Here is a 12,738-nt window from a genome sequence, read left to right as displayed (position 1 = left end):
AAGCAGTGCCACCTTTGGTGGTTGTGCCAGATTCAGCTGGACAGAGCAAAAGTACAGTGGTATTCCTGTGTGAGAAGAGAGGCAGGGCAAGGTTGATAAAGGGATTCAGGAAGTCAACATATTTGTTTATACATTATACACAAGGCTGTGTACATGCTATTAAAGCAAACCTGAAGGACATTTTCCCCTTTCAAAGAATTCCGGGCTCTGTAGTTTTATCCCCCACTGAGGTACAATTCCCAGCAGCCTTTGACAAACTACAGTACCTACCATCTTCTGAGGGAAAGAATATGTTTTGGACATGCTTGGAAGGTATAAGGTAAAGGTAAAGGGACCCCTGACCATTAGGTCCAGTCATGACCGACTCTGGAGTTGCGGCGCTCATCTCACTTTATTGGCCGAGGGAGCATCTCCACTCTCATCATTCAGCCCGGACACTGAGGTCCATGTGGCCAGCATGACTAAGCCACTTCTGGCGAACCAGAGCAGCACACAAAAACACCGTTTACCTTCCCGCCAGAGCGGTACCTATTTATCTACTTGCACTTTGATGTGCTTTCGAACTGCTAGGTTGGCAGGAGCAGGGACCGAACAACGGGAGCTCACCCTGTCGCAGGGATTTGAACCGCCAACCTTCTGATCAGCAAGTCCTAGGCTTTGTGGTTTAACCCACAGCGCCACCTGCGTCCCTCTTGGAAGGTATAGGGTGTACCAAAGGTCCATCTAGCTCAGTATTGCATACTCTGACTGGCAGTAGCTCTCCAGGGTTTCTGATGGAGGATATTCCCAAGCCATACCAGGCATTGAACCTGGGGCTTACATGCAAGGCTCTGCCACTGAGCTATGGCCCTTCCTCACTCACTGAGGCTCCATATTACAATGTATATTGCAGGGAATTATAGGTTGAATTATTTTTGTGGGAAGCTAGTCCATGTCGAAAGCACTTTGTTGCTTTACCTGAAGGAGCGTCTCCACTCTCATCATTCAGCCCGGACACTGAGGTCCAGCTCCAAGGGCCTTCTGGTGCTTCCCTCACTGCAAGATGTAAGGTTACAGGGAACCAGGCAGAGGGCCTTCTCGGTGGTGGAGCCCGCCCTGTGGAACGCCCTCCCATTAGATGTCAAGGAAATAAAGAACTATCTGACTTAGAAGATATGTGAAGGCAGCCCTGTTTAGGGAAGTTTTTAATGTTTGATGTTTTATTGTGTTTTTTATATTCTGTTGGGAGCTACCCAGAGGTTGGGGACACCCGGCCAGATGGGCGGGGTATGAGTAATAAATTATTATTATTATTACAGCCAGGCCTCTACATGAAGTGAGAGTGTGTCCCCAGGACCATCAGCAGCCTTGAGGAAATGGTACATGGCTGCTGACAGTTTATTTTCCCATCTTGTTTGTTTGTTTGTTATCTGCCTTTTGATTGAATGATACGTCTAAAGTGGATTATGCAACACCGTATAGTATATCAGTTTGAGAATGGATTGCAGCTTTGGCTTCATCATGCAAGAGTGGATCAGATAAGAGAGGTGTTGAGGAGGGTGGTTATTAATATAAATTAATTAAGTTTATCGCCTTCCACACTCTCATGTCAAGGTGATGTACAAGTTACAATAATAAAAAAAACCCAACAACCCCAGTGTGATCAATCTCAGCAGCGTGCTCAATTAAAACATACAGAGTTCTGAGTGCAATGAATCCTCCCCCCCCTTACTTTTGCACCTGTTAAATATTGGCCCAAAGCAAAGGACAGGAGACTGATAGAAGAAAAAAATCACACACACACACACACACACACACACACACACACACCGAGCCCTGTGGCACTCTAAAGATTAATAGGATGTGGGTGGCCTAAACTCAGGTGGCATACAGCCAACTTCTTGAAATGCCAGGGGACCCTGTGTGTGTTTATTGTAACAGACTCACAAGATCAGCCCTTTGGGATTCACCAGTAAGAGGAACAAGAGCCACCCTAGGTATCTAACACACCACAGCAAAATCGTGCCTTCTACCCCTGTCCAATAATGAAACTGGCACACTGGACACAAAAATGTAAGTGCTGTACTCAGCAATTAAAATAAAGAACCCTCCACTTTTTCTCCGGTATTAAAAGAAGGGGGGGAATCTAAGACAGCATATGCAGCTTGCTAGGAATCAGATGAGATGCTTTGCTTGCTAAGTTCAGGGGTCAAAGAAGAGTTTGACTGACAATATTGGCAGCTAACAATATTGGTTTGAAACAAAACACTTAATGGAACAGGTGGGTTTTGAGCCAGGATCTGAAAGAACAGCGAGAGACGGCATCGCAGAAGGTGAGCTCAGAGGCAGTTTGAAGCATAAGGGGTAGGAAACACAGACAGAGAAAAGTAGACCTTCAGCTGGCTGAGGGTGGCGGAGCTGCAGGAACAAAGGTCACGGAAAGCTACGTATTTGGATATAAAAGAAGGAAGTAAGATGCTTGTTAACAATATTTGCTAGCGAACAATATCAATGCAGAACAAAATGCTTACTCAGCAACTTAGGCTGCATACCCGCTAATCCGTCTGGAACGCAAAAATGTAGTTTTTCTTGATCTGGAATCGTTCAGGCTTATCTTCAACAAGCTTCTTTCATTCATGATTGATTCTTAATCCTGCCATCTGCAAGGGTGGGTGTGGTTGCTAGTTTTAGGTTGTGTTTTAATATTTTTTTTAATGTAATATTCTTTAGACTATACGCCACATAGAGTCTTTTAGACTGCTTTGTGCCTTCTAAACTGCTAACATCCTACCTGTGGTAATCCAGCATTTATAATACTTGTTTATAAGTGTTTAGTTCTCCCCCGCATATGCTAAGTTGTTGAATAAGCAGTTTGGTTTGCACCAGTTCTGTTAGCTACTAATATTGTGAAACTGGCATGCCATATGACCCCTGCCCCCACTGCCAGACCTTAGCAACCATCTGCTGCATATGCTGACTAAGTTTGTTTCATGCTGGAGAAAGTGGGTGTCTTTAACTGCTGACTACCATACTTTCATTTTTGCATCAATGGTGCCAGTTTCAATATGTCTTGGGCAGGCGGCAGGCCTGGGCAGGCTGTTTCTTCCTGTTATATGCCTGCTGGGATTGACCCTCACCTGAATCTCATAGCTCTCCTGACGAGTGCTTTGGTCTGCCCACCAGATACCAGGCCCTCTTTTCTTCAAATTATGCCCCAAGTGTTTTTGTTACAATCCCCACAAGTGGCCCCCGGGCTGGACTTTGGACATACCTGCATTAAATGAAATCCGGTGACATTACGGGGATGGATTTTGTCAGGGGATAGATTTGTAAATCTGGGGACTGTCCCTGGGAAATGGGAATGTCTGGTAACCATAACATATTATCAGGCAGGTGTGGATACACCTTTCACTGCCAGGACCACCTACATCTGTTTTCCAATGGACACACTGAAGGATGCCAGCACTAACCATGAACACCTCCCTTGTTCCCTTATAATGGCAATGGCGCTCACCTGAGAGGTGTCGAGTTTCTGCTGAAAAAAAGCCCTGGATTTTGTGTGCAGCAGAACTTTCAAAGGTTTTCGTTTCTTTACCAAGCTGAAGTTTCTCACCTGAAAGCGGTGCCAGGTGCCAGCACTCAATAGATGCCATTAAGTTCTGAGAAAAAGGAAGCTCTGCTTTGAAGATCTCTCAATTGCTGATTGCTACATTTGCAAAAAAAACAACAACCCCACTTCCCCACAACATCCTCTTTACAAGTTATTAGATGACTGTGACAGAAAAGGGGAAGGCTGGTTCCTCTTACGTGTCCCACCAAAGTGCCTGGGTACCCTCAAAACAGTATGTGTATCAGCACTGCTGCACCCTAAAAAATGCTTCAGTCTCACACCAATTGGTGCAACCGTGGCAAGTATCAAGGCTGAGCGGGTCTAGGCTATGTTTGGTGTTTAGTGAAATGGTTGTTTAATTGATTCACCACTCTCTCAGCTTGTAGAGCAACTACCTGGTTGCCTTAGCTCACTTTACTTTTTAGAAACACTGTATTTCAGGCATTCCTGAGATACTTTAGACAAACAATTAAAGCCCACTACTTGCATATGTGCAGAATGCGGGTGGCGCTGTGGGTTAAACCACAGAGCCTAGGACTTGCCAATCAGAAGGTCGGCGGTTTGAATCCCTGCGACAGGGTGAGCTCCCGTTGCTCAGTCCCTGCTCCTGCCAACCTAGCAGTTCGAAAGCACGTCAAGTGCAAGTAGATAAATAGGTACCACTCCGGCGGGAAGGTAAACGGTGTTTTCGTGCACTGCTCTGGTTTGCCAGCAGCGGCTTAGTCATGCTGGCTACATGACCTGGAAGCTGTACGCCGGCTCCCTTGGCCAATAAAATGAGATGAGCGCCGCAACCCCAGAGTCGGTCACGACTGGACCTAATGGTCAGGGGGTCCCTTTACCCTTTACCTTTACTTGCATATGTAGGCAAATACTGAAGTTGTCAAGAGTAGATTATGGGTTGTTGTTTTTTAAATGACTAAAGATATGCTCAGAGTAGACTGGAAATTACTTGGGAAACATTGCATTGCAAACTCATTGCCTAACAATCCATCTGATGACTGCTTTTGCTATGTGGCAAACTCAGCGCAGGTCCTGTCATGCCACATGCTGACAGTAACAGGATGGTCCTATCAGTTGGCCTTCTGTTCCTATTGTATCTCCATCATTGACAACGTATTATGACTGCCTTCAAGCTGTCAGTATTTTGCAGGTAAGATTCAAGTGCATCCTGGAAATTAGGTGGATTAGAGTGCTCTTTTGCCCTGGTGCAACAAATGTGCTTCTTAAAGAAACCTGAACTTTTTACGGTTAGGAAAGTGAAACACGGGATGAATGAATGACTAGTGAGAAGTCACAGAAGGGAAAGCAGATCAGAATGCATGCTCAATAAATCTTACCTCCATATAAGCTTTGGAGGAGCTCAAAGTTTTTTTTTAATGATATATTTCTCACTCTGATTATAGAGGGATCCCCAAAGTAAAAGTCACTGCTAAATACTGGGCTTAACACACGTTCTCACCGAGAGTCTAGCTTGCATTTAAACCTGGAATTGTCTTTACCTGTAATTTCTTTTACCTGCTTTTTCTCACTGCTTTATAATCTAAACTCAAGCCAGCTAGTGCTCACTATACTCTTCAAAAACACCATTATATGCTTCAGATTGAGTCACTATTCCTGAGTTACTTTAGACTGTACTCATTAATGGCCACTGTTTGCATACACAGCGGAACATTAAGGTCATTCAGAGCAGGTTATAGGGCTTTAGGTTTACAAATGCTTTTAAGAGCTACTCACTCCAGAGAATTGCACAAGGAAGCATTTATGTATTCTTCCTGCTTTTAATGGAGGAAATGGGGAGAGGGATTTACTGGTCAGCAGGTGTGCTGGCTTGTAAGTCATGAGGCCCTAATAACAGGCTGTCAAATGGGCCACGGATGGGACTGCAATCTTTTGGTCAGTGGTGGAAAAGGAAAAGGAGAAAGCTTTCTGATAGTTGGTCAAAGGGTTCCCCACGCACTCCAGGTCTGATCTTTCCTGAGGTCGCTTGGAACTGTATAGGTGTCCTCTTATGTGTTATCAAAAGAGGAAGTGTGTTTAAAAACCGCACACACACACTGAACAACAAGTTTGTAGGCTGTGAGGCCTTGTCAAGTCAGGCTCCAAAGACATTGGGTCCCTAGAGCCAGAGGGAGCTGGCTGTCAATCCTAGCGGGACAAAAGCAAATAACAGAATCATAGAGTTGGAAGGGACCCTGTGGATCATCTAGTAGTCCAACCTGCCGCAATGCAGGAATATGCAGCTGTCCCACACAGGGATTGAACCTGCAACCTTGGCATTATCAGCACCACACTCTAACTGACAGAGCTATCCAGCTGTGTGGTTCCAAACAGGCAGGAGGCAGAGATAAGTTCAAAGGCAGCAGTGAAGAACTGGAGGGGGCAGAGGAAAGTTTCTTAACAGATCTGAGCGGGAGTTTAGGTCCAAAGCAGTCCATGTCTTCACACAGGAAACACTAAAGTTGCATAGACATGTGTTTATTCTACTTTCCCAACTTGTCCTTGCGATTTCCACATGTCCACAGAAATGCCTCCTGTGGAGGGGTTTTGTAATGAGTGAAGTGTGTGGGATATGCATTGCAAGGGGGTTGGACTAGATCATGGGTAGGCAAACTAAGGCCCAGGGGCCGGATCCGGCCCAATCGCCTTCTAAGTCCGGCCTATGGACAGTCCAGGAATCAGCATGTTTTTACATGAGTAAAAATGTATCCTTTTATTTAAAATGCATCTCTGGGTTATTTGTGGGGCATAGGAATTCGTCCATTTTTTCCTTCAAAATATAGTCTGGCCCCCCACAAGGTCTGAGGGACAGTGGACCCTGCTGAAAAAGTTTGCTGACCCCTGGACTAGATGATCCTTGAGTCCCTTCCAACTCTATGATACTATTATTCTGAGTGACCCTAAGTGTGGGGTAGCCAATATGGTGCCTCCTTGACGTTTTGGACTTCAGCCAGCATGGTCAGTAGTCAGGTTTGATTAGGAGTCATAGTCCACAACATCTGAAGGGTGCCACATGGGCTAATCCTGTCCTAAATGAGCCACAGTGCTGAGGTAACAGGGGTCAGTTTTGTATTTTCACAGAATGTATAGTGTATAGTGACATAATGTATAGTGATGTCACTTCGATTCCAACAACTTCACCATACAAAAATCCAGAGCAGTCAGACTCCATAAGATACAATCCACAGGGTCTTTTCATAAACAATCCCTGCTGAAGTGAATGGCATCACAGAATCATACATTCATAGAACCTTAGAGTTGGAAAGGACACCAAGGATCATCGAGTCCAACCCTCTGCAATGCAGGAATCTCAGCCAAAGCATCCATGACAGATGGTCCTCCCATCTGTTTAAACAGAGCTATTCTGTCTGGCTTTCAATTTGAACTTAGCCAGATCTTTTATTCCCCTTCCTTCCCTCCCTCTCCCCTTTTTATGAAGATTATCCGCTCTGGGATCCCACAGCTAATTCTCCCCTGGTCTCCTCGCTGGTCCAAATAGAACTAATTTAGCCAGCTAGCCCTGATGATCATCTAATGTTTATTGGATGGATTTTCCCCCTAAATTGATTTTTGAATTCTGAATTTATTGTTATTCACGTTTTATACTGCATTTTATGCTGTTTTTTGTTGCATCAATTAAGTGTTTTAAATTTGTTGTTAGCCACCCTGAGCCTGGTTTTCTGAACCGGGAAGGGTGGGGTATTAAAAAATTATTATTATTATTATTATTATTATTATTATTATTATTATTAACTTCCAAGTCCACCACCTCCTGAGGGAGTCTGTTCCACAGTTGAACAGCTCTTCCTGTCAGAAAGTTATTCCTGATGTTTAATCAGAATCTCCTTTCTTGTAACTTGAAGCCATTTGTTTGGGTCCTAGCCTTCCCTGTGACAGCCCTTTATATATTTGAAGATGGCTATCATATCTCCTCTCAGTCTCTTCTTTTCAGGCTAAACACACCCAACTCCCTCAACGGTTTTTCATAAGGCTTGGTTTCCATACCCTTGATCATCTTGGTTGCCTTCCTCTGCACAATATCCTTCTTAAACTGTGGGGCCCAGAACTGGACACAGTACTCCAGGTATGGCCTGACCAAAGCAGAACAGAGTGGGATTAGCTTTTTCCAAAAAAAAAACAGCATTAGCCTTTTTGCTGCTGCATCACACTGTAGACTCATGTTAAGCTTGTTGACATGATAAGACCACTGGATCCTTTTCACATGTACTACTAACATGAAATTGAATAGCACCTGGAAAGCTCTGCTTTGCAGGGTGATATGTCCTCTCCCTGCTCTTTGAGTTCCTTTGGAGAAGGGATGGGATATAAATTTAATAAACAAATAAACCCCTCATAGTTTGTTCCCGCTCGACACAGTACACCACAGAACATTTTCACCTTTACTTTCCAACATTTTGTTTACACCACACAGTTTGTCTCTCACTGAACAAATGTGCAAAAGGCGTGATCTTTACCAACTATGATTCTATTATTCTTTAAATAGACACTTCCCTTTAACTTGCCATCACTGCCTGAAGAAAACCACAGGAGTGAGAAGCATCTAGTCTGTATAAACAAATAGCAAGCTGAGTTTTCTTCAGTACAGCTCCCCTTGACTGTCTCAAAATCCAAGAATCCAATGTTAGCAGAACATTAAGCAGCAGCTGAGACAACCCTCAAGCTATTTAGAGCACTTGCATTGTTCTGTGATCAAAATCTCATGATCATGCTATGATGTAACAATCTTTACGAGCTAAGTGGCCAGAATTAAAATCGTGTTTCATATTCTACCGAGCAGAAATCAGAATGGCTGGTGCGGATAAAATGCAACTGGACAAAGTCCGCCTAATTTATTTCCAGTTCTTGTTTTGCAACGGCTTTTCCCATAGTATTTTGCAAAATGGATGCCAACAGCCAGCTTAGACAAGACATGCACAACACTGCCAAACTGCTTCAGAGCCCTAGGAGCCTCTCTTGCTATAAAAGCCCTCTACAAACTTCCAATTATTGTGTTTCCATTTGAACAAGACAGGAAATGAACTGTTCTACAGCTCTGTCTTGCAAAGGAAAGGACAGATTCAAATTCCATTAAACTCAGCGCTTGGTCTTTCAACTGATTTCAAAGGGATCAAGGCCTCACAAGGACAGTCAAGCAAATTGGATCAGAGGCGAGAGGGACAGGTCTATTTCCAAACTGTCTCGAGTGGCATTTACAGAAGATCTGGCTCTGTCTTCTAGGAATAGAAAGGAAAAGAGTGTTTACTTCCTACCCTCCAACATGTTTTAAGGTCCTGAGAGAAGCAAGCATTGTATGCTAAAGAGTGGCCAAAGCAACATTGCCTAAAAGCTTTCCAGTGCTAAGGAAGATCCCTTCTGCATCAAAGCTTTAGATGGTTCCTGTTTCCAGATATTAATAAGCACATCTCCAAAACACAAGGAAATTCCTGTTCTGTTTCTGATGGCTATTTTGACTCCAGGGAACAAGAGGAAGCTGCCTTGACGTTAGAAAGAGAGAGAGAAAACTGCCGCCGTTTTCAGAGTTATGTAACAAGCCTAATAGAGCAAACAAGGATCCCTGTCAAAAATGTGGATTATCGGTCCAAAAAGCTACGTGTATTTGACTTGTCTTTAAAAAACCTCGTTCGTACTGTTAAAAATACATGGAAGAATTTAAGGCCTCATCTCATGGGTCATGAATGCCAACAAAAAGTACTTCAAATGGGGCACAAATACCATTGCACAAGATGATCATGACAACTTGTGATGTGTCCATGTAACAAGCTGACCAGTCATCTCCATTGGGGCAGCTACATCATTTTAGACCCTGGACTTAATGGTCTTGCTGGGGTGGGGGGAGTGAGTGAGGGGGAGCGAAGCACACACTGTTTCATGATTTCCTATTGCTTCTACACTCCTTAAGAGTGTTACAGCAAAAACAATGGTTAGCTAACTCTTTAAAAAAAAAAAAAAAGAAATACTCTGAGCATGTGCCCAGTTGTAGGTCCAGAGTGTAGCCTGCCAAATGGTGAAATGTGGGGCAGCCCCGTGGTCATCATGGCAGCCATGAAGCAACCCCAGAGCCAGTTGCCTTGGCATGGATGTTGACGTCCCCCAAAACCAGCAGTCTGGGAGTCCTCAACACCGTATCTTGAGACCAGCTCAATAAAAGAATGAAGTGATCTTCAATGAAAGTTCTTCATTGAAGAACCTTGAATGCTTTTTATAGTTCAATAAAGAAAATCTACACAGTCAGGGCCAGATTTAGGTTTGATGAGGCCCTAAGCTACTGAAGGTAATGGGGCCCTTTATATGTCCAGCTGTCCTTTGTCAACAACAAATTGTCGCTGTTTTTTGTGTTGAATATATTCTATATGGTAATTTATGGACCTAATAGGTATCTAAAACCTTTGGACATGTTGCCATGCAACCAGTCCATCTATAAACAGACCCGTGTTGCAATATAGACAAGCTGAACAATATAACACAGCACGATGGCCAATAACAATGGCACTAAACACTATTATAGACTAATACAAATGATCAGAAATTACAACCCAAGTCTCTAAATCTTCTTCACCAGTCGCAGTAGAATAATTCAGTTTGATATATACATAATCTGTCACCAAATATCGCCAGAACAGAGTTTCCAGATAACCAATCTGTTTCGTTCAATGCTTCATCAATTCTTCATCAGCCAGACTTGTAAGAATTAATATGAGAAGGATGGAGTTCAATTTCTTAATAAGCCAATCTTACATGTAAGCAAATATAAATGCTGCAGAAAATATGCTCTGGATCACTGGTCATATGATACTGTAGTCACTGAAGCAACCAGTCCATGCAGAATGTAGGCACCCTATATATAGAAATGAGCAAACCAGTGATATTTTAGGGAGCAGGCTAGCAGGTGGGGCCCATAACTTACATCATAGGAGCCTACACAACACAAAACACTGTTGCTGTAGGTAGGTTTTATTTTATTTGCTTTTTTATCTTATATTTTGGAAATGTGCATGCATGTTTTTTTCCCCCTTAAAACTTTTTTGGGGGCCCCAAGAGAGTGGGGCCCTAAGCTATAGCTTGTTTAGCTTATACGTAAATCCAGCACCGTACACTGTGAACATCTTTGTTGTTCCCCTGCAGTAAGCACTGAATGGACCAGAGGCTTAGAGACAAACAACAACTGCTGACACAGCCTTTCGTTTGGGTGAGAGCTTTAGGTGCACGTGATGTGCTTTTCCAGGGAAACCACCTTTATACTCATTCATGGAGCTGTGAGACTTTTTTTCAGCGGCCTGGCAAATGCTGTGTCTACAGTGTGCTTCCATACGCATGGGGCAGATAACACTCATTTGTGGCAGGATCGTTTCCCCTTTGTTTTTAGCTGCATGCATCCTATTGCCTTTATGTGACATGAACTTCTTTTACACACCTGCGTGTGTGCTCGTGCATGGGCTGAGTGCATATGCGCCTGCATTCCTGTGTGGTGTGCTGGAGTGACAGCTGTGGTCACACCCACTTCAGCCACGCCCACCTTTGCTTTGGCCACACCTTCTATGTGGGCATGTGCCCACTCTCGGAAGTTGGCTGTAAAGAAGAGCTCTCCGGCCGAAAAAGGTTGCCAACCCCCATATGAAGTAGGGCATATCAAATCCATCTGATCCAAACCCATCTTTATATGCTGTATCAAATGGCATGTTCAAATCTCTGAATGTGCTACACAAATTCATGCTTCAAGAGGCATACCTGGTTGGGATGAAGGATGCCCATTCTGCTCCAGAAGCCATTAACTATCACTGCAACCAGAAGCCTGTGTGAAGTTATTCTGTGAGGGCACATCAACTTTCACCTGTTTCTAGCCTGTTCCTCTGATTTCACATACTGTGTGCTTTCATTTGCTCGTTCTGCTGTGCTCAAAGCCTGTCTCTCTACCCCACACTGGTACAGGTGTTGTGAAGCACCTCATGTGAGACACGCTTCGTAGAATCATAGAGTTGGAAGGGACCACAAGAGTCATCTAACTTAACCCCTTGCAATGCAGGAATCTGAGCTATTCCAGATCTTTCACAGCATCAGGCTGCAGATTCTGCAGCAGGCCCATTTGTCTTCTCCGAAGGAAGTTCTACTTCATTCTCACGGTATTAACATATATATTTTTGCTAATTTCCCCCTATTTGAATATGGATTGATGGTTTTGATTACAGTGGTACCTCGGGTTAAGAACTTAATTCGTTCCAGAGGTCTGTTCTTAACCTGAAACTGTTCTTAACCTGAGATACCACTTTAGCTAATGGGGCCTCCTGCTGCTGTCGCGCCACCAAGCATTTTCTGTTCTCATCCTGAAGCAAAGTTCTTAACCCAAGGTACTATTTCTGGGTTAGCAGAGTCTGTAACCTGAAGCATCTGTAACCCGAGGTACCACTGTATATCATTTTTAGCAAAACACTCCTGAGTGCCATTAGATGTGGGAGTGCATTATATAGAGAAAACCATCCCTTGCTGCACTTGTATGTATGTTTGATTGTTTATTATTATTATTATTTACAATTATTACATTCACTGTGCTAAAGAGAGGATGAGATTTATCCTCCTGCAATACAGAACCCTACTGGCACTAGAATAGCAGCAATGAGCATAATACAATCCAGGTATTTGCAGAGTGTTCGGTGGTCTCCCCCTCATTATTTGCACCTCAGTTCCTCGACACTCTGGGCAACGCCGCTTGGCAGCAAGAAGCCCAAAGGTTCTGGTTTTATATGCATTGACAGTTGCAACCCCAGTGTTGCCATAGGTGGTGGCTGAGAGAGCTGTCCTTTTTGCAGGCTTTTTTCCTGCTGCCTGCCGGCCTGTTGCTGCATCTCAATATCGCTCTCAGTGGAAACAGCTATGCTTGGCGTTTTCTGCCTCAGACTAGATGCAGCTTTTCTTCTGTCCTGGGCCTGCTTCTGGGCTGCCTGGAGAGCAGGGAGGAAATGTCACAAAAGGTAAACATCCATATCTAGAAAGCCTGCCTAATTTCATTCTCTCTCTCACACACACCCCTATAATTCACGGGCATTCAATGAAGCCAAAATTTGGGCAGATGGAGGACATATAAAAGGCTACATTGCTTCACACAGAGCGCAGTTCAGCTGTGGAACTCACTGCCA

The 12,738-nt window shown here is 43.9% G+C and overlaps 1 protein-coding gene across 4 annotated transcripts in view; it reads right to left on the bottom strand.

The window, feature by feature from the left end:
- Positions 1-11,245: 11,245 nt before the first annotated feature.
- C12H7orf78 (chromosome 12 C7orf78 homolog) overlaps positions 11,246-12,738 on the bottom strand; it is a 53,029-nt gene continuing 51,536 nt past the window's right edge. For all 4 annotated transcript variants that reach the window (XM_028751614.2, XM_077936980.1, XM_028751611.2 and 1 more), the window contains one exon: positions 11,246-12,543. In XM_028751614.2, the coding sequence (XP_028607447.1) occupies positions 12,271-12,543 (273 nt within the window). In that variant the 3' untranslated portion in view covers positions 11,246-12,270. The remainder of the gene's footprint in view (positions 12,544-12,738) is intronic.

The sequence above is a fragment of the Podarcis muralis genome, chromosome 12 (genome assembly GCF_964188315.1).
Source record: "Podarcis muralis chromosome 12, rPodMur119.hap1.1, whole genome shotgun sequence".
Classification (NCBI taxonomy): domain Eukaryota; kingdom Metazoa; phylum Chordata; class Lepidosauria; order Squamata; family Lacertidae; genus Podarcis; species Podarcis muralis.
This window is presented reverse-complemented; position numbering and strand designations above follow the sequence as displayed.